The 22,881-nt window shown below is 36.5% G+C and overlaps 1 protein-coding gene across 1 annotated transcript in view; it reads right to left on the bottom strand.

The window, feature by feature from the left end:
• The window catches only part of HCF101 (ATP binding protein), a 461,386-nt gene that overhangs the window by 239,510 nt on the left and 198,995 nt on the right, over nucleotides 1-22,881 (bottom strand). Inside the window, exons 8-12 of the mRNA XM_089411334.1 lie at nucleotides 6,826-6,895; nucleotides 6,581-6,676; nucleotides 5,408-5,497; nucleotides 5,259-5,312; nucleotides 4,889-5,012 (exon numbers count right to left, since the gene is read on the bottom strand). Coding sequence (XP_089267460.1) covers nucleotides 4,889-5,012; nucleotides 5,259-5,312; nucleotides 5,408-5,497; nucleotides 6,581-6,676; nucleotides 6,826-6,895 — 434 coding nt within the window. The remainder of the gene's footprint in view (nucleotides 1-4,888; nucleotides 5,013-5,258; nucleotides 5,313-5,407; nucleotides 5,498-6,580; nucleotides 6,677-6,825; nucleotides 6,896-22,881) is intronic.

The raw sequence follows: 22,881 nt of genomic DNA, 5'->3' as shown, positions 1-22,881 counted from the left end.
AGAGAAGTTCGGATAAGGATTTTAGAGATATGTTTCGGTGCAATTACATGAAGAAACTCGGATCTTTTATGAAGTATTTTGGATGTCACAAATATGCTCTCAATGAAATCACAGTAATTCAATTTCGGATCATGTTTAGTTCTGCTACAATTTCGGTGCTACCAGTATACTACTTCAGTGCAATCACATGTAACTACAGTGATAAGGGTTCAGTACCACTACAATGATAAGGGTTCAGTTTCACCACCGTGAGAAGGTTTCATTGTCAACTCAGTGAGAAGGTCTTGATGCATAATAGTGATGCTATTATAGTAATATTCTCACTATGACTCGATGCTATTACAATGGTACAATCTCAATGGACAAGTCTCGGTATCACAGTGGATGAAAGAGCTCAGAGTGGTTGCAGAGATGATCTCTTCAAAGATACAAGTGTGAAGGAGGATGATTTCTAGAACTGAAGAATGACATAGCAAGGTTGACTTGATGGATGGAGGTAGTCTCGAGTCTATGTTGTAAGGGTCTTGGTCGTCTCATCTTGAATCTACTAAAGGAAGAATTTTGGCTGGGTTTTCCCCAAGAGTGGGGTTTTTCCTTGACAGTGTGCCTACATCTTGTGTCCTCTTCTATCTGTTGTTTGGCATTAGTCCTGATGATAAGAAAAGATAAATTGAAAGATCTAATAATAATAATGAAAACATCACAAGATAATGTCATAAAAAGGCAAATCATTTAATTGCCACCTCTATGGATTTTCCAACACAAATAAAAATTATTTCTATCAATTATTTTCAAATTTCTAATTGGGGCTATAAATGATTTATATGCTAATTAGAGCTTGAAATTTCTTGTAGATATTGTAAATAATTTGTGAATAAATTCTCTAACCCTTGTATTTTATTTTTTGCTTTGTAAATAATTGTTTGGGGTTTTATTTATTTTTTAATTTCTTCTAGATATTGGGATTGGCTCTATTTATCTTGCTTATAGGTGACAAGGCTCAAGAAATTAAAGGCAAATTCGAAGTTTGAGAGCTTAATCCCTCACCCAGCCTAGACGGCTAGGGTTTAGGCAGTCTTCAGCTTGAGAAAGGGTCCTCTAGCCTAAAGAAGGAGAGAGTTCAGCCAAGGAGGGTTGAGCTATGGTCTAGAGGCCCTAATCTGTAAGACCCAAGTCCCGGAAATTCAATGCCTAGCCTCTTTGTGGGAGTTGCTAGCCTTAGAGGGCTTATTTTCTACCGAAACTGGGGATTTGACAAGTTTTCCCATCTCAAGTTTCTTTGCAAGCTTATAGTCATTGTTTGGGCATCAATCTGACACGTTGTGGCTTGTTGAGGTTAGTCACAGGCCTATAAGGCCCTTCCAACCCTATCCACAACCCCTAAGTGGCCATTGAGAGCTAGCGGCAGCATTATCTTGGCCTATTAGACCTAGCCGCAGACCTAGAGGGGCCTAATAATATCATTGCAAGTGGTTCTGGTGGCTAATAATTTTCTTTGCAGGCCTAACATCATTTTTGCAAGGGCTTTGAGGTGGTTTCATTGAATATTTGCCATTGATCCATAAGGATTTGAGATTTTCTTGGCTAACTATTGGCTTTGCGGGGCTACAATTCATTTGGAAGAAGTTTTTGGGGCTCAGACCTAGCCGCATGCCTAAAAGGCCATTTTCACCCTAGACGCAAGGGTTTCAAGGGTTTCTAGCCCTAGCCACAACCCCTAAAGGGCCTCTAAACCCTAGCCACTAGCATTTGCAAGTTTCATCTATCACTAAAATTAGGTTAGGGCTAATTCTTTGGGTTTTCGGGTGTCTCACACTTGTTTGGAGGCCATACATCACATTTTTGAGGTCATTTCCCTTGGCCGCAGGCCTAAGAGGCCTAATTTGTCCTAGCCGAGAGTGTTTGAGGGCCTTCTCTCTTATTTTCAAGCTAATCATTTATGTTTGCAGGTGTTTAAACTTTAAGGGCCTAACCAGGTGCCTGAAGCTTCTCTTAACTTGGCAAAGCTGGTATTGCAGCAAGGCCATAAGGCCTAGAGGGTTTGCTCTCATGCTTTTCCTCTCTTTCCTTGACTGTCATAAGTAATCAGATCTGAAGATTAACATAGCAGCATCATAATCACCTTATAATCACTTTAAAGAAGCCTTAAAATTGATTAATATAAGCCTAAGAACCTAAAGGAGCATTATACATTAACTAAGGGCTCAATCTAGCTTGTTTACAAGTGACTTTTGGCACTGTTTTCATAGTGACAGTGGGCTGATCTGATTGGCATTTAATTCTGGTGCATCTTCTTAATGATCATTGAATGATAGAAATATCGGTTAAAATATTACATTAAGTCTCTCTTTTGGTCTTGAGGATAAGCTAGTACTTTTCTATACTAACTCTTACATTCTTGCATCATTGCATGGTTTTCATTCTTCCTAGCATTTCTTGATAGTTAGTTGGATTTGCTAGTCTCTTCTTATGTTGCATGTCACCGTTAGCAATTTCATTACTCAATTGGTTCTTGTTGCTATTGTACTTAAAGGAACATTGCAAATCTCTATGGTTTCTAATTAACCCATAATATAAGTAACAAGAGGATATTGCTTTCATTACTGTGCTCTAAAATTCTCTTGCTCCTAATCGTTATAATATAAATAAGAGGAATTATAATTAGCATCTTGAATTGTTGAGCAATCATTGTTGCTAATATTGTTTCCTTGGGATAATCTCTTAAGTATTCTCTAAAGTGACTCATAAATTTTCTACTGCCATCTTTATAACCTTGTGAGCATCTTGGTTACAAGTGATTTAATTTGGTCATATTGAAGCATGTAATATTTGTGATCTCATTGAAGCAAATAAGAAATGAAAAAAATAATTGCATCTTCATTCTAAGTTAGAAGCCCATGTTTAAAATTTACCTCCAAGCATAAACTTGGTTGTAAGAGAGGTATCCTTCTTCACACAATTTGAGAAGTCTAGATGCTCATTCACAGTTAACACAGGTGATCTTGCCGTTCTCTTGTGGGCAATCCCTTGTAGGAACGAAGGCCTTAATGAGAGGATCCAGGGGAGGTATTGTTAATGAGGCCTTAGCCTCCTTCCCTTGGATTTCCCTCTACAACTTGCATTCGAGACTAGCTTAAAAATAATTGAGAGGAAGGATTCATCTAGACTAGGCATCTAATTAAAATCAACCAAGATCTTGCATCTCACTTAGATTAGATCTTGCACTTCATTTAGGATAGATTCTGCATCTTGCAATAGTTGTTCATCCGGTAATTTGGAATTCTAATCTTTATTGTGCAAGTAATTAATCTTGAAGGCACTGGTCTATCACTTATATATTAAAGAAATCTAATCTCTTTGTGCTTAATAATCCTACTTGTCACAAAATTTTAGCTCAAGGTGTTGGGACATTTAGTTGTGTCTCCTAGACTTGTTGGTTTCCAACGCGTTTCTCATCATTCCATTTTGTAGGGACTACCCCCCTTAGGCTACATTTAGGAGATAGCTTAAACGGGGAGGGCAGGGATCAGAGTGACAACCCCTTCCCTGAGCGTTGTCGAATTCGGTGTATAAAATTGTGTGACAACCGGTCCTAATCACTCAGAGTGGAAACACTTGAAAGTTGTTTGCTTGCTTGTTATCTTCAAGATCTTTTTAGTTGTGTTCTCTATGCTCTTAGCTTGCCTTAGGGTGTCTGGTCTTTTTTTATTTTCAGTTTTCAAAAGTGGCTAATAGGATGGGTTGTCATCTTGTTGATGTGCTGGTGCTCGCTTCCTTTGTTGCTGCTGAGCTCTGGAGAAGTTCATTGATCTAGGAGGCTTCCAGGGCTTTCTCCCGTGAGTGTTGAGCCTTCACCCCAAAGGTGTAGGCTAGATACCACTTATTCTTTTGAGCCAGTTCAACCAGATGCTTCGGAAGTGAACCCTCCTCTAGAGGGATCACCATTAGAGGAGGAACTTGAAGCTCAAGGATCTCTTTGAGATCTAGATGATCATGTTTCTGTTGGGACTCTGTTTCAGTCAGGGTCTTCAGAAGACCCAGACTGTGTTGAAGTTGAAGATATCCTAGATACTTCTAGGCTTAATGTAAATCCCCTCCTAGGGGACCATCCTTTAGAGGTATCTTTTGTAGGTGTTTCAGTTCTGAGTGGTCCTCTGACTTCTCCTTTCATAATGGCTAATGTAAGTGGCACTAGTACAACTACTAAATTTTGAGGATGTTCACACCTTGTCTTCTGTTGTTAGTGGTAGAGGAGTTGTTCCTCCTTTCTCCACTATCTCTACCTCTACGCCGATTTCAGTAGCTGCTCGCTCTATCTCCACTTCTGACTTGAGTAAAGGCACCCAGCCTTCTGCTTCTTACACTAGTGCTTTCTCTTTTGGGATGCCTTTGATTGGGATTCCTATAATCTCGTTCTTTTTCTTGTCTATTCTCCCCTCGTCTATGCCCAGCGTGACAAGTTCTTCAAACCTCTTACAGGGTTTTACTTTAGGAGGCGGACATGTCCCGCCTTCAAATCCCTCAGTTGGGACTGGGCCTTTTCCATTCCCTGGTTTTTCTTCTGAGACTAATCCTTTTCAAGGATTCTCGGGTTACAGTGGAGGAACTTTTCCATATTCGAGTGGGTCTATGTGTGTGATATCCCTTTTTTGATGTTTGGTTTGCAGGGGAGCAGTGTCTTCCCTCCTGTTGGGATGACGACAGGTTTTATGCCTTTCAAGAATGCTTGGAACCCTTACCAAGGTACCACGATGAATTTTCTAATATAGGTTAGCAATGTGCATAAATCATTGTTGGATAATGGTTTATCTTTTCATTATAACAGTGCATAACAGCTTCAATAAAAATTGTTGATAGTTTAGTATTGATCAATGTCTAGATGAATTACCTTGTTGGCGCAACTTTGCACACTGTTGCACAACACAGGCTCCAATATCTGAAAAGGTTTTAGCAAGTTCCCCCTGTGGCTTGTTGACCACTTCAGGACTCCCACTATCTCCAGAAGCAGAAAGCTGGGTAGTCAAAGAGCAAAATATGTTCATAATATAAAAGGAAAATGTATCTAAGATCTTTCACAACTTTTTAAACACAAGTTGTCACAAATTTTAAGTGATCTCATATTCAGAGTTGTCACAAATTCCAAATGATTCAACTTTGAATTCTAACTGAACAATAGGAGCTAACTATAAATTTACAAACTGAAAAATGCACTTCATTTTAAAAGGTCAAAAGGAAAGTTTTATTCTTAGGATACATACATCTGGTCTGATTGGTAGCTCAAACAGATATGGAATTCCAAATTGTTGAACAACCTACACAGATGTGGACAAAACTAAAGACAATTAGACAAGTATTGATTATCAAATATAGAAAAACGAGGAAATTAAAATAAAACATGATTACTAACCTGGGAGCCTGAACCTTTCCCAAAAGGGTAATATCGTTTCCCATCAGCATCAAAGTGACACATGTTTTCAACAACCGCAATACATGGGACCTGTAGGCGCAGCAAAAGAGGTATGCTCTATAAGTGAAAATCACAAAATAAAACAACATTACTGAAATAAAGTGCTGACAAATATAAGGGAAAAGCACTAATATTGAAGAGAGTGATTTATACAAAAGCTTATGATTTTTGTATTTTATTGTTGAAGAAGGAAATACTCTTTTCTTCTAGATATAAAAAAGATAAAAAACCATGTGAATGTAAAAATGGCAAAGGAGTTACTAATTCAAATTCTCACTATGAGAAAGCAAACTCAAAGTGTTTTCCTCAGTTACAATGTTAAATGATTTTAATTTATTGAAAAGAACTCAATATAGGTAAGGAAAATACAAGAACAACTTTACTTCGGCACCTAAAGACCTTGGCATGTTCTCAGCCACCTGGGAATTATGACTAGAGGATTGAGAGAAAATTGGCAACAGTTAATATATGGAGGAGGTCCTAACAAAATCCTGTGCTCCTCTATTTAGTTTGAGAAGCTCTATTTGGAAGGCCACTATGTGATAGAATACTTTAGTCCCTTGAAGACAGGTTGAAGATGAATCATGTAAATCCAACAGAGCCCACCCAAACAATTTTCACATCGAATAATAAACTGATCCTTGTTCATTATGCTCTACTTTAATTGCTAGGATGTTTGATCATGTTTTAAGTGAATTATTGTGATCTTTCCACTGCTGTTTTATACTCTAATTTACAGCAGTGTTAATGGATGAAAATTTTACAGAAAATTCTGGGAAACATTCTAAGAACTGAAATTTTAGTTTTGAATTAATTGCCCAAGTGCATGAAATTTCCACAAATTAAGATTTGCTTATTGGGTTCCACTCTTATGCTTCTGAACTAGAAAGATGTTCACAATGGTAGAAGTTTAATCTTGAAAGATCTGAGCAAGAGGATTGATTATATGTGTTGACCTTATGGCTCCAACTTACCCTTATCAATATACACATATAACTTCTGTCACAATTTCCTTGTCACATAGATGAAAACTCATATAATATTTGACAACAGTTGTACAAACCAAATGGAGAGTGCATTGTAATCCATGCATAATGAATACATGATCCCTACCTTAAGCTTTGAAAACATTCGTACACCCTTTGCAACATCAATGAATGACAATTTTTGAGGAGTTGTGACTATTACAGCTGCTGTTAAAGGAACAATCTGCATAAGCATTACAGAGTATACATTAGGAATGGATTTTCCCTAAAAAAATTCCATTACTTGCAAAGACCAATGTGGCCATAGAATGCAACCCTTGCACTTGAAAAAGACAACATCCACAGAAACTGCAAGTTCTTTATAACATGTACCTGGCATAAAGTCAATTGTATGTCACCTGTTCCTGGAGGCATGTCAATCAGTAGGTAATCTAGCTCTCCCCTACACACATAAAATGTTAATGTCAACTAGATGTGTGATTTCTAGCTGTAAATCAAATGGCATAAACTTCAAAACAATGTATATGTTCTAATAAAATGTTCTAGAAAATGTACAGAAACTTGAGTGTGTATATTCACACATATTTTTAGGGGAAAACTGGATACATTACTCATTCATGCTACTAGAAATAAACACATTAATTCTCATGTGCTTTGCAAATGAGATAGCAATGTGGATGGGCCTTGTTACCACTCCTCCAGCAAGGGTACTCCAGAACTTTTGACGAAAGCCATTTGTAAGACCAAATGTGTGCAAGTTATAGCCCTTTAAGGCCTGGGTGTGTTTTGTGAAAGCGACTCCTAGATTCCTAACAGTGGACAGTCATGGCCAGTCTTTTTAGTTTCATCTTCATGGTGTTTGATTTTATGGCACTGCTGACCTCCACGTAGTGGTTGGTAACTCTCTATCTTGATGGGCATTCTTATGTCCCAGGGTGGTATGTGGACATCACGAAGGTGGAACTACTAGGACTCATGATTTATGGGAGCACATATGGTTTCTTTAGCCCTGTAAAGGTGATCAGCTATTGTACTTTTCCTTTCCACTATCCCTTGATCCGAGTGCACCTATTTTGTTCCCCACATGGCCCATCTCTCTTTGTGTGCACACCTCTTTGGCCATGGCCATCATCCTTCTTGGAAATATCACAGTTCATTTGCGCTCCCTGAGGAAATGTCCCACATCCTCCAAGGCAAGGAAAGGGTCCACTGCAACCTCCAAGTCAAGAGAAATCAACTGCAAGTTGAAACACTTAATATGCCCTCCTGAAAGTGCCCTTTCTAACTTTTGGGTACTTTAATATGGGGTTGACTTCACTTATAGGGCAGCTGTAAGGGTATTTATAGCAACATAACACGTCTAAAGGACAAGCAAGAGGTCAAAGGAAGTAAAGAACATCTTATGGACCAAGTATGACTCATCTTAAAGCAACTTCAAAGCAAAGGTCACACATCAAGCAAGCAAATGGACCAAAAGCAAGGATGTCATCTACCTTTCCTAGCCGTTGGAGGATGTCATAGACAAATTTGAGGGATGTTGAACCAAATAAGGATGTCATTCAAGGTTCCAAGCATTCCTCAAATTATTCCAAGTCAAATAAAGCAAGAATCCAAGGGAGTGTTGCATCTTCAAGGCAAATTGTCCTCTTTCTATATTTGACGTCACTTTATTTATTGGAGGTTTTATGACCCATTTTTGAGCTTGGAAAGTCGTTCCCATGCCTCATGGAAGTGCCTTAACTTATGGTATAGGCATGGGCCTTCATTTAAGGAATATCTTGAAGGATAATTATTAATAAGCACTATTTGAGCTTTTATTAGAGCTATTTTTGAGGGTGTTGTCCCCTTTGGAGAATTTTATCACGTCTATTATGAGGGTTTTAAGCAATGTAATATAAAAAAATTATTTGACTTAATCTCGAAGCATTTTATCACAAATCACCTAATTTTGGGGAGCTAACAAAGGAGAACATTTGAGAGCCTCATCTATAAATATAGGCCTCTACCTCCTTAGCAAATCACTATGTACTGCTTGAAATCATTTGCCGAAATGTGAATTATTTTCATGAAAGCTTTGGTGTTCTTATTGAAGTCTCTTTTTCTTAGTTGATATCAAATATTTGCTAGGGAAAATTTTGGAATAATTCAAGACTAATTGGATTGATCCATTTGAAGCGTAGCCTTGTCACTTGAAGAGGGACATCTAGGTCCCTCTTGTTGGTGCAAGGTAAGGTTTGTCCCTCCTAGTTGGGCGATGCCCTAGGTTCCTCATTAACGGTTTCAATTTATTTCACATCATAATTCATCAACTAGTTAGACGTTTTTCCCTATATGTAATCCCTCCTACTAGGGCTTGGTTTCATAACTTGTTCTTGATTAGACTTGAGGTGATTTCTTTTGGGTTCGATCTCAAGACTAATCCACAAAAATTGGTCAACCAACTTAAGAGGGGAATTAAATTGACCCCATATCCCTAGTGGAAATTAGGAGCAATCTTTATTCCAACAAACCAATCATCTATTTTACAAAATTTCTGCAAATATATTTGTATTTTACTTAATAAAAAAAGCCCTGAGAATTAAAATATATAAAAAAATTCAAAAAATAACCATCAAAAATAAAAATTAAACTAGTGAATCTCTTCATCACCTTGTCTAGAATATTTTAACAGATTACTTTTTTCAAGTCTGGACTTGTTTCTTGGAATTTGTGTCTCCTACCGCACCTAAAGGCTAGAAGCCCCATATTATTGAGAATTATCAATGGATCTAACATCATTTTGAGGGTTTTGAAGGAGAAATCATCAATCTGACTTTTGTCTTCAACATTTACAGTTCAATCTTGGTGAAATCCCTTGCCTTGGATATGTGAGAGGTTGTTTCTAACCATTGTAACCCCAAGCTCCATTTCTAAAGTATTCTAAGTTTTAACAGGTTTCTATTCATGTCTAGAAGTGTTTGTAGCTGTCCTAACAATTGCAACAAGTTTCATTTCAATTGGGACACTTACAATTTTCAGCCCTTGGGGATAGGACCCAAAAAATGACTGATAATTTTCATATCTGAATATATCTTTGAATACATAGTGACTTGAAGTGCTAGTGGGCTCATTTTATTTTCAATTCATTGTACTAACACTTTCAATCAACAACATCAAATTTCAGGAATATCCTTGGGCTCATTTGAGGCCTCCAAATGGCCCTTTGCTTGCTGGTTTCTACAGATTTTTTTAGAATTTCAGATTTTGCAGGTATAACAGAAAGTTAATTCATCACTTCTTGTTGATTTGAGGTAGCATCGGATGTGCTCTAGCCATGAAAATTGGTGGAGAGGTTAAAACACATGTGATCTCCAAGACTCAAAAATGGTTTGGGCAGATTCTAACCGGTTTGGAAGATATTAAAATAATTAATATTTTTAATGGAGTTCCTAAATCTAAACTTAGGAAAAATAATATATTAATGAGTATTAATTTAAAAGTGGGTTAGAAGGTTCCAAAAGTCATGGATCAAGCCAAATCTAATCTTAGTTGTTGATTAGAGATTTAATCTCGGTCGTTGAAGGACCAACAGGAAAAGTATAAAAGGAGGCTTGAGGGTCAATTGGAGAACACACCAGAGTGATCAGTCATTCAATTTGCTAGAGCGGGGTTGCTAAGCAAAGTCGAATCAGTGATCAGCAGCGAAGGGCAACGAGCACTGGACAGAGAGGCAGAAATAGTGTCGAGAGACCAGCGCAGAGGCAGAGAGCGAGAAACAACAGCGACAACAGGCCATGCAGAGCCCAACAGAGACAACGCAGAGGCCAAAGGGCCTACATCATCCACGCAGAAGGTAGCAGGAGTGATGCAGAGGATCCCGGAGGCTGTGCAGTGCCTCAAAGGGTTGACGCAGAGAGTTCTGAGGCTAACACAGAACAACAGGAGGCTGACATAGTGCTTCAGAGTTGTTGGAGAGGGTTTCGTGGGACAACTTCTTTGAATACCTGTTTTCGTATAGAGAGGTATTACTGTCGATTGTTTTTCTCCATCGGGTGAGCCAGTTTGGCACCCAGTTGTACTCAAGGAAATACTGCATAATAATAAACCCTCCGAATAGATGCATCCGTTTTCCCGCATTGGGTTTTTCCGGGGACAATTGTCCCAAAATAACGGTGTCACTTGTGTGTTTTTTTTCTTTCAGCTGTGTTGACCACTAGAGTGGCACTTGATGATTATATAAAGACTCCATGCCCAAGGATGATCTAGAGGACACTTGTACCATCAGATATCGTCAGTCAACAGAGTTTTTTAACTCTACTTCTATCTTCTCATCATCTTTCTTGTACCCAGATTCCACACCCTACGGGGAATTGTAATAAGTGATACTAGTAATGATGAGTTTTGAGTCTGTAACAGGCCTAGGATGTTGGGACTCGATCAGCAAACGAGTACACCTTGGAGTGTTTTTTTTAATCTGGTTAATTATTCCTTTTTTCAGAGGCAGATAATTTTCTAGGTTTTTTCACTCACGTTTTACCCCAAAGCCGGGGTGACGGTTTGAAAATTGAGCCCCTAACACATCTTAGTGTCTAGAGTCGATGTTTATTACCATACTAGATCACACAAAAAATTTCGTGGAATTTGGTTAGGTCTAGGTAGCTTTTTTTTAATTTTTTATATTTCCCGCAGGTCAAAAATTGCAAATAAAATTGTATTTAAATTGTAATAAGTGTAGTCTAGATAAGTTGTATGGGGTATGAGTAATCCAAATTACACCTCTCACCCTCAACTTTCTACTATGACACATTTTGAGGAGTTATTAATGTGTTTTGGACCCTCAAAACCCATTTTTCCTAAGTTTAGTGGGAAATATGGCAATTAATTAAGCCAGAAATTAAATAAATGGAGAAAAATAAATATCCACACATGCTAAATGTTGTGGAAATAAGGTGGAAAATTATGGGGGAGTTAAAATGAAGTCCCAAGGTGATGTGGACTCCTAAAATAAAAAAAAGGACGTGCTCAAATAAAATCGAATTTCTGGCATTAAATGAAAATGTTGCTTGGAAATTCGAATTTGTGAAGTTAATGCACATTTGGGAGGATTTTGGAGAATATTTGGTGGAGATTTTTGTGGGAAATTGTCCCCACATGGGTTACCACCCATATACACTTGTCATTCCACCATAAAATTCGAATTTGGCACATAAAGGAAGAAGAAAATGATGTCCACTTGCCAAAATTCGATTTTTACACTTGGCATTGGAGCTCCATTCAACAAATTTGAATTTATCTTTGGGATTGTCACCTCATGCCACATGTTTAATCACTTCTACGTTGGGATTGGCTCCAATGCCATTTGTCATTGTCATTCTTCATTGGGATTTGCTCCCAAATCTCTATATAATAGAGCCATGGGCTCTCACATTGATAATATTGTTACTAGCTATTGTGCTTGCAAAAGCGCTATTGCCTTCTACACTTTCAGAAATATCAATAAAGACTTTGGGGTTTCATTCATGAAGTTTTCTTCCTTTACGAGTGTGATGAATTGTTGAGCATTGGTATAATTCCTTTTGCTCATGCTTTGATCTAATTTGCTTCCATATGCTCTTGTAAATTTGTTAATGTAGAGCTATCTTGCATTGACATCTGATTTAGAAGTATGCTCTAGATATAAAATGCTCTAGTTGGTTTTAAATAAATCTCTAGATTTTCTTATCATTGTTTATTGCTAAATTTATATGGAACTAATTATTGATTGAAGTTTTGTAGAGGGAACATCCTGTTGGCATTACAAAATCAAGCATGAGGGGAAGTCTTTGGAGAAACGAACCCACTCTTGATACATTCTTAAAGGAGCTTTCATTTGTTCTTTGAACCTTCATAATCTTATCTTACAAAGTGGTTTTGCAGAGATTTCGACACATAACTTTTACACAAGCCCAGAACTTCTAAATTTAAATCTCCTTTAAAAAAAACATTGTACTTCAGTCCTTTCATTTGCTATCTAAGAGCTTGAAGATGGCTAAGCAAAGACGAGAGTTTACTCTCACTCGTTAACTTAGCGTTTTGTAAATTATAATTGTACAGATACATTTTATCTTGCTGATTTTTCCATTAATACTTAACTTATTTTGCAACCATTGTTTGGGTTGTTTGCTAAGTCTTGTGTGGCAAATTTTGAAGAGCAATTTCCCGCAACATCTAACAAGGGTTTGCAGGACTTTTGGCAAGTGTTGGGGGTTCGATTTCCAAGGATATCGTGAGCCCTTTTGAGGCTTATTTTAGCCAAATCGAGTTCACTAGAGGGCTGACCATTTTTCTCTTTAAGCCGTGGGAATTTGGAGGAAACTCACACCTTGTTTCCCTTGCATAAGTTTTGTGAGATCTTGTCACTACTTTCTCAAGAAAAGAGGTCTAGTGTCCAAGTTTCAAGCAATTATTGTGAGGACTCTCCTTGAAGTGTAGTTGAAAACTTTGAAGGGCCCTTTTCTCATTGTAATATTAATAAAAGATCTAACTTGCTTGTGGGAGCTTGGGATTTCTCACATGGAATCCTATCTCCCCATTTAGAGGGAGGCTTCTTTTGGGTCGATTGGCATTTGCATGGTTTAAGCTTTCATACTTCATTCACTTACATGCATGCTTTAATTGGGAATTAACACAACCTCACTATCACATTTCATTAAGTTAATGTTTGTTACAGTTTCATTTGAGCTTTGCATTTTCTTTCTCATTGTTGCTTGGAGCTACAAGCTTACACTTTACTTTGGGCAATTCATCCTTTACATGCAAACCTTTTATATTCTTAACAAAATTTGATTTGTTTCCACTTACCTTGGTGTAATGACCCACTTATAGTAAATTAAAATTTAAGAAATTAAATAAAATTAATTAAATTATAAATTTAATTAATTAAATTAAATCATTAAAATAAATAAATAAACTTTATTTCAAATTAAGATATTCGAATAAAATCAAATCAGATTTTGTTAATAAAAATCAACACGTATCATAATTTGGACACGGAGATGGAGGAAGTCGGTAAATGGAGACTTATAAGAAGGAAGGGGCAGTTGGAGGAAGGGAGGTCGAGAGGAGGACGAAAATTTGAAACACAGAGTTTTCCAACAAAAAAGACTGAGCCTTGTTTGTTTTGAAGTTTTTGGGCATGGGGGAACAGATTGCAACAATTGAGAAGCAATCTGGACTGAGTACCTAGGTTGTACTTAGTTTGGCTGGGAGGTTATGGTCTTTAGGTAACAAGAGCGAAACCAAGAGCAAATCTGAAGCTGGAGCATATCTGAAGTCTCTTCTTCTGTAGGAAATCAGGTAGGTACTCCTCATCAAATCAGTGAATTTGATATAGGAAATTTTGTTAAACTTTAAAAACAGGTCTTACATTAGCTGTTTAATTATTTACAGGCTTCAATTTTGGGTGAATAGCTGTTTAATTATTTACAGGCTTTACATTTGGTATCAGAGCCGCTAACTCTAAATCATGAGTAGCGTAGAGTTCTTCATGAGGCTTTAACTTTCTTGAGACATACGCTATTACTCCTCTATCCTGCATTAATACTGCACCTAACCCATGTTTGGATGCATCAGTACATACCGTAAAATCTTTGTCCATATCAGGGACTCTTAAGATTGGTGTACTGGTCAGTAGTCTTTTGAGTTCAAAGAATGCTTTATTACATTCCTCAATCCATTCATATTTAACACCTTTACGTTGAAGAGTTGTAATCGGCTTTGCAATTTTGGAGAGCCCTTCTACAAATCTTCGGTAGTAACTGGCTAAACCCATAAAGCTTCATACTTCATGTGCGTTTTTTGGTATTGGCCATTCCATGATTGCTTTTACCTTTTCAGGGTCTACTGAGGTCCCTTCACCTAATATGATAAGACCTAGGTAATGAATCTTTTCCTGAAAGAACGAACACTTGGATAACTTTCCATATAACTGGTGTTTTCTGAGACAAGATAATACTATCCGTAAATGGTCTTCATGCTCTTTCTCATTCTTGGAGTAGATGAGTATATCATCTAAAAGGACTTGTACAAATGATCAAGATATTTGCGGAAAACACTATTCATAAGATACATGAATACTGTTGGTGCATTAGTTAATCCAAATGGTACCACAGTAAATTCATAATGCCTAAAGCGTGTTCAGAATGCAGTCTTAGAAATATCATTTTCGGAATAGCTAATGATAACCTGATCTAAGATCAATTTTTGAAAAGATAGCAGCTCCTTTTATTTGATCGAAGAGGTCATCAATTCGAGGCATAGGATATCGATTCTTTATAGTAGCTCGATTCAAGTCTCAATAATCTATGCATAATCTTAAGGATCGATCTTTCTTCTTGACAAAAATTACAGGAGCACCCCAAGGTGATATACTAGGTCGAATATGTCCTATATCCAATAGTTCCTTCAATTGAATTTGTAATTCTTGAACTTTCGGAGCTAGCATTCTATAAGGTGAGATCTAGTCTTGAAAGTGAAAAGCCAAAAGAATCTAAGTTTGAAGGATATGAACTAGAAGATGATGGAATCTTACGATTTCATGGAAGGATGTATATTCCTGATAATAGGGATCTTCGAGACAGTATCGTTAAAGAAGCTCACAGAGCAGTATATTGTGCACATCCTGGAGTAAAGAAAATGTATACTGATACCAAGAAAATCTTCTTCTGGTCGGGCATGAAACGTGATATCGTTCAATTCGTTGCAAAATGTTTGGAATATTAACGAGTAAAAGCTGATCATTGTCATCCAGCAGGTCTCTTACAACCTCACAACATTCCTATGACCAAATGGGAGATCATTTCTATGGATTTTATCACTGAGCTACCTCTTACTTCTCAAAGACACAATGTTATTCTGGTGGTAGTGGATAAATTAACGAAAAGCATTCATTTCATTCCCGTAAGAGATACTTACAAAGTTGCTAACGTAGCTCGAGTATTCATAAATGAAATTATCAGATTTCATGGAGTACCTAAGAAGATCATATCAAATAGAGATTCACAATTCACTTCAAGATTCTGGACTTGCATGCAGTCAGCCTTAGGAACTCAACTAAATTTGAGCACAGCTTATCATCCTGAAACTGATGGGCAAACAGAAAGGGTAAATCAAGTACTTGAAGATATGTTGAGGATGTATGTTATGGATCAGCGATCGCACTGGGAAAAGTACTTATCCTTAGTCGAATTTGCTTACAATAACAGTTACCACAGCTCAATCGGAATGCCTCCATTTGAAGCATTATATGGCAGACCTTGCAGAACACCATTAAGTTGGGACAGATTAGAAGATTGGGTGATAGAAATAGCAGAATTAATCCAAGAAATGGAGGAACAAGTAAAACAAATTAGGCAATGGTTAAAAGAAGCACAAGATAGAAAAAAGAGTTATGTTGATGCTCACAGAACTGATAAGAAGTATGAGGTAGGGGATCAGGTTTTCATCCACATCAAACCGAATAAAATCACTATTCGATTCGGAAAAGGGACAAAGTTGTCACCCCGATATATTGAACCATTTAAAGTCATGGAAAGAGTTGGACCTGTCACCTATCGTCTTACACTGCCACCTCACTTGCATAAAGTTCATAATGTATTTCATGTATCTGTATTAAGACATTATATAGCTGATCAATCTCATAACCTTCAATGGAAGGAACTGCAAGTATCGAACGAAGGAATCATATCAGTCGAACCATTACGTATACTGGAACGTAAGGTTCGACAGCTCAGGAATCGTCTAGTAGACCAAGTTAAGATCCAATGGGACAAGTATAGTCATGGATTGGCTACTTGGGAAGATATAGAAATCATATGTCAAAAATACCCCAACTTGTGTCAATTTTTAAGAACTTTAAACCATGTTTTGTATATATTTACTTTACTTTAAATCAAAAACTCAGAACCATTTTGGAATGATCACATATAAACGTGAATTCTTATGATATATTATCTGTTTAGTTCCACTGGTACGTGGATACCAAGACGGAATATGTTATTGATCTTACTAAATTATAGTTATCAAAGTAAAGTTTAATTATTTGAGTAATTCTACTTCTGATAGGAATTAAGATATTATAATTTTGTTTCATTTATGCATATCGATATGATTGATGAAATAGAAATAAAAGAATGATTATATTTTAAATATGAAAGCTAATAACATGAGTAGAATGTGGCGAAGTATGTTATACTATAGTTAACATGTATGAATTATACATAAACTATTTGTTTTGAATATGTTGATACATATTTTATAAATGTATGGACACGTGTTTATGCTGCAGATAATATCGTTACCAAGATAACCACGTGATGACAAAAACTTCAGAAAAATTAAGGCTCAAAGAGATTCCATGATAGGGTATTAACCCTGGTCCCACTAAGAGGGGTAGAGGTATTACCCATCGTTTATCCTCCAAAACTTGGAGTCATGGGAGGACTGTGCAAATCACGCTCCCCTAAACGTGTGATGATGACTGCCAGATGCCTACTGGGTAAACAGGTTGATATAATCGACGCTGAGACCCTTAAAAGTCTATGAATAGTTAGTCAGTATAGCTGATGCCATGGCATACCCTAGTAGAGGACGGATAGAATGGAAGCGGAAGAGATTAGGAAGGATAGGATGATTATAGAATAGTTGAAGACCAACTGAGGCAGAACATGGATATTATAGTTGTAAAATATTCAAAATATTAAAGAAAACAAATTCAATTTTGTAATATAAAGACCTATATACCCATAATAATCATTAATATATTTTAGAAACCCTAACTTTGGGATGAAGTTTTTGGAAGGAGGGATGTATGTAATGACCCACTTATAGTAAATTAAAATTTATGAAATTAAATAAAATTAATTAACTTATAAATTATAAATTAAATTAAATCGCTAAAATAAATAAATAAACTTTATTTCAAATTAAGATATTTGAATAAAATAAAATCAGATTTCGTTTATAAAAATCAACACGTATCATAATTTGGACACGGAGATGGAGGAAGTCGGTAAATGGAGACTTATAAGAAGGAAGGGACGGTTGGAGGAAGGGATGTTGAAAGGAGGAGGAAAATTTGTAACACAGAGTTTTCAACAGAGAACACCGAGCCTTGTTTGTTCTGAAGTTTTTAGGCACGGGGGAATAGATTGCAACAATTGAGAAGCAATCTGGACTGAGTACTTAGGTTGTACTTAGTTTCGCTGGGAGGTTATGGTCTTTTGGTAACTGGAGCGAAACCAGAAGATGAAGTTGGAGCATATTTGAAGTCTCTTCTTCCACAGGAAATTAGGTAGGTACTCCTCATCAAATGAGTCAATTTGATATAGGAAATTTTGTTAAATTTTAAAAACAAGTTTTACATTAGTTGTTTAATTATTTACAGGTTTTAATTTTGGGTGAATAGTTCTTTAATTATTTACAGGCTTTACACTTGGTAAATTGTTTCATGAACACTTGAATACATGCTTCAATTTTATGGTACATTATTAGCTTGAATATTGGAGCAATTTATTGTCATTGTCTATTTGAAACAAATTTTACTTTCAAGCAAATTACTTGTATCATTTTAATTCATTAATAAAACACATACAACACTTCTAAGCTAATTTTATTCCTCCAATTGAAGTTATAATTGCAACTTATGTTGAACACTATTTCATTTTCAAGCATTGCAAATCAATCTCTTTAAAGCATTTGCATGTATCATTATTTTAATTTGGGGAATTAACACAATTTGCATTTCATCTAGGCATTTTAGTGTAGGAAGGCCCCAAGCCTCATTAAAATTTCACCTCCAACATAAGTTGGTTGAAGTAGACATTTTAGGGATCCTCTACTCCTCTATTGACTCTTCACTGTGAGATCCATATCATTGGACGAGGGTGAGGTCCGAGGATTGAAGAGTTAAATTGTAATCTTGTTGTAGATCTAATTAATAAAATTAACCAAAAGCACTTTCCATTACATTTATTTTACTTGTCTCTTGATGGTTTGAGTTTTCATATGCAAAGTCTATTCCAAAAGCAAGTATTATAATCATTTAAAACAAGTGTTTTCTTTTCATGTTTCAAGTCTAAATTGCATATTGATGTCTTGGTTTAGCACTTCCTTTCTTTTACATTTCCAAGTTAATTATTAATTTTTGGGTTTTGGCAAGATATGTTTCACATATTTTGATTTATAAAGTTGATTATCTCAAAAGAATCTTGTATCTTACATATCTTGCGCTAACAATTCTTATTTACATTTCAAGGTTACTTTGTTTACTATTTTGAGAGCATTGCATTTTACTTTAAGCAAATATTTCTTTAAATTGTTGAGAAAATTCCTTATAAAGCACTGGTTTTATGGTTTTTAATCATATTAATGATTGGCATTGTTATTTCAAGTTGCTCACTTCATATTTGCCCATAAATCCTTAAAAGTAGTCCATTTTCACTATAGCACTCTCCTAGAAACTCGCATCTTTTAACTTAACTTTTCATTAGGGACCACCCCCTTAGCTAACCTAGGAGATAGTTCAAACGAAGAGAGTCGGGATTAGTGTGGGGTTGAAGGCTTTTTTCACTGACTTATAGGTAGGTGTAGGTGGCAGGGTCAACATCTTTGGCGCCATTGCCAGGGACAAGTCTTCTTGTACCTGGGAAAAATCGATCAACCTTTTGGTTTTATCATTTTGAACTTTAGATTTAGATTCTTGCTCAAGTGGCGACTCCACTCAATCCAAATTTTGCAAGAGTCTCTACTAGGAGAAATTCAAGTGGTCTAGCTAGCCCTTCTCCTGATCCTGAAAGGGTTTTTAGAGAGAGGTTGAATAGACTTCCTCGTAGTAGAGCTCCTGCTAGTCTTGGGCAAGAGGCTATTTTTGATATTCATTTTCTTTTTCAAGAACAAGTAGAGCCTAGCATCATGAATGATCCTTTTGCTCCTTGCGACTTCACTAACATAAATGGCTATCCTCACAACATCCCTGACAAGGCTATTGAAAAGTTGCCTTCCTTTCAAGGTAACAATGCCATTAGTGCTACATCACATGTGAAAAACTTTAATGTTTGTATCTTTAAATGATGTAACACTACTAATTATGAGGATGTGAAGATGAGGCTTTTTGTTTTATCTTTAGAAGAGGATGCTCTTGATTGGCTCATTGAGTAACCTGCTAACTCATATAACTCTTTACAAGCCATTCTGACTGCATTTTTAGATAAGTTTGGAGAGAAGACGAAAAATTGGCATTTGATCAATGCCATTAGCAACATGAAGAAAAATGAGAATGAGACCATGGAGGAGTTTAACAAGAGATTCAATGAATTAGTAAAAATCATGCCTGCTACTGTTAAACCTCCTGATGAATTTATTTTAGGCTCATATCTAGATGCTTTTGGGGTTGACACTGCCTATGAGTTGAGCAGGAAGAAGCCTACGAATCTAAGTGTAGCTCAATCTGAAGCCTTGAAGATAGAAAGGGCTAGAAAGCAATCAGGAAAATCTGAAATTCCTGGTTTCAATAGAGGGCCATCAAAATCAAATGATTCCAAAGGCAAGGCCAAGGAAGAGACTACACATGATCCTATTAAGGAATTAACTCAACTCATCAAGAGCATGTAATCAAATCACATTAAAGAAATGCAAGCCATGCAAAATAGGCTGGTGGCCATGGAGAGATCACAAGTGCAAAGATTCCAACCTAGGCCAAATGATAGATGGCAAAAGAATAAAGGCCCTCAACAGGAGCATAGGCCTCCAAATCCATTGGAATCCACCAACATGGTAGATCAGATTCCCCCTTTTTGTAGGCCATGTAATCAGTTCCATGAAGAAGCCACATGCCCATATGTGAAGAGAATCATGGAAAGTGGCATGTTAGGAGATGAACATGTAAGGACAACTAGTCAAATCAATATGTTCTCCATGGAGGATTAGATATACACCATTGAGAGAAATCAAGAGATTGACCATATGCCTAATAATCTTGGGGTTTACAATATGATTGCAAATTTTGACGAGGTCACTAAGATTTTTGGGGAAAAACCTACATCTGGACAGATTCTTGCTATGGCAAAACACAAAGGGTTGACTTATCAGAGAAGGGATATCCAAGACCAGAATAATCACAGAAATTTTTCTCCTACTTTAGAATTGAATTTTGACTTAGGCAATTGATTGAATAATGCAAAGGTTTCTATTCCAGTGATAGCACTTTTAAAGATACCATCTCAAAGGGCCAAGTTACTAAGTGCCATTGAAGTTACTCAAAGGAAAGAAAATCCTAGTGACGAACCGGAAGATGAGGAAATTGTATTGAAAAGTATGAACTGTTATGTGAGGAATGAAGATCATCTACCATTTTATGTTTCTTTGATAGTGAATGATCATCTTTTACACAACTGCATGCTTGATTTAGGGGCTTCATCAAATGTTATGACCATGAAAGTCATGGACCAACTGAATTTAAGGGTTTCTAGGCCCTATCACAACATATGTTCAATGGATTCTAAAAGAATTGAAGTGTGTGGGATAATTAAAGATTTACAGGTTTTCCTAGCTACATACATAGATAGAATAATGACTATGGATATTGTTGTGATAGATGTTCCAGATTCACGGGGAATGCTCCTATCAAGAAAATGGGCATCAGATCTAGGTGGCAGCCTTCAAATGGACTTATCATATGCCACCATCCCCATGCCTGATAATACCTCTGTCAAACTTGATCGAGAGTTAGAGAAAAGATATCATGTTGAAGATCCAAGGAAACCCAACAATGAGATTATCTATAGATCATGCCAGACAAGGAGTGATGCACTGTTGACAAATTTCCTTCCCCCCTTTAACATAATAGATTCAAAACGAAGAGATTAGGCATAGCTCAAAAAGCTTGGGTACTTCAAATCTTCCATCAGAGCATTTTCAAGACAAAGCAGTAGGATTGGCAATAAATGCATCATCATCACTATCACAACTAACAAAGAAGAAAAGAAAAAAGCGAAAAAAGAAAAAAGATATAAAAAATGAACCACCAGTTTTGAGAAAGATCAAGCCTCAACGCATTAACAGTCGGAAAAGGAAAAGGAAGAGGTTTGGTATATCTGATGGCCACAAACATGTTAATATTGGGGTAAGTCACAGTCCCAAGATAGTTAGAATTGGGCAAGGCACATCAAAAAAAGAACCTATGGACTTGCCTGTGAGTAGGCAAGGTCTAAAGATGGATTTTATCGAAGACATCTGATGCCATGGGAGATCTTTTTGTATCATATTTCTAACCTTATCTCGTGTCATTTTTGTTTAAGTAGTTTTATTTCATGAATAAATTGTCATTTATGCTCTTAGAATAAATTTCCATTTCTTCATTTCTGTAATTTATTTCATTTGATGATATTTTGAATGGATACTGTTGATATATGTCTTTTGTCAGTGATTGCAGATTCTAGGTTCTTGCACACTATCAATTCATATCTAGCATGCATTCCCATATGGAGCCAAATGTTGACCATTGGAGTGGCACCTGATGATTCTATGAAGACTCCATGCCCAAGGATGATCTAGAGGACAGTTGTACCATCAGATATCATCAGTCAACAGAGTTTTTGAACTCTACTTCTATCTTCTCATCATCTTTCTTGTACCCAGATTCCACACCCTACGGAGAATTGTAATAAGTGATACTAGTAATGATGAGTTTTGAGTCTGTAACAAGCCTAAGATGTTGGGACTCGATTAGAAAATGAGCACACCTTGGAGTGTTTTTTCTTATCTGGTTAATTATCCCTTCTTTTTCAGAAGCGGATAATTTTCTAGATTTTTTCACTCACGTTTTACCCTAAAGCCGGGGTGACAGTTTGAAGATTGAGCCCCTGACACATCTTAGTGTCTAGAGTTGATATTTATTACCATACTAGATCACACAAAAAAATTTGTGGAATTTGGTTAAGTTTAGGTAGCCATTTTTTAATTTTTTAGATTTCCCGCAGGTCAAAAATATCAAATAAAATTGTATTTAAATTGTAATAAGTGTAGTTTAGAGAAGTTGTATGGGGTATGAGTAATCAAAATTATACCTTTCACCCTCAACTTTCTATTATAACACACTTTGAGGGGTTATTAATGTGTTTTGGACCCTCAAAACCCACTTTTCCTAAGTTTAGTGGGAAATCTAGCAATTAATTAAGCCAGAAATTAAATAAATGGAGAAAAATAAATATTTACACATGCTAAATGTTGTGGAAATAAGGTGGAAAATTATGGGGGAGTTAAAATGAAGTCTCAAGGTGATGTGGACTCCTAAATTCAAAGAAAGGACATGTGCTCAAATAAAATCGAATTTCTGGCATTAAATGAAAATGTTGCTTGGAAATTCGAATTTGTGAAGTTAATGCACATTTGGAAAGATTTGGGAGAATATTTGGT

This window comes from Pinus tabuliformis, chromosome 3_1 (genome assembly GCF_031772625.1).
Source record: "Pinus tabuliformis cultivar Carrire ecotype Pingquan chromosome 3_1, CPIR1, whole genome shotgun sequence".
NCBI classification, from domain to species: domain Eukaryota; kingdom Viridiplantae; phylum Streptophyta; class Pinopsida; order Pinales; family Pinaceae; genus Pinus; species Pinus tabuliformis.
The sequence above is the reverse complement of the archived record's forward strand: the minus strand, read 5'-3'. Positions and strand labels throughout refer to the sequence as shown.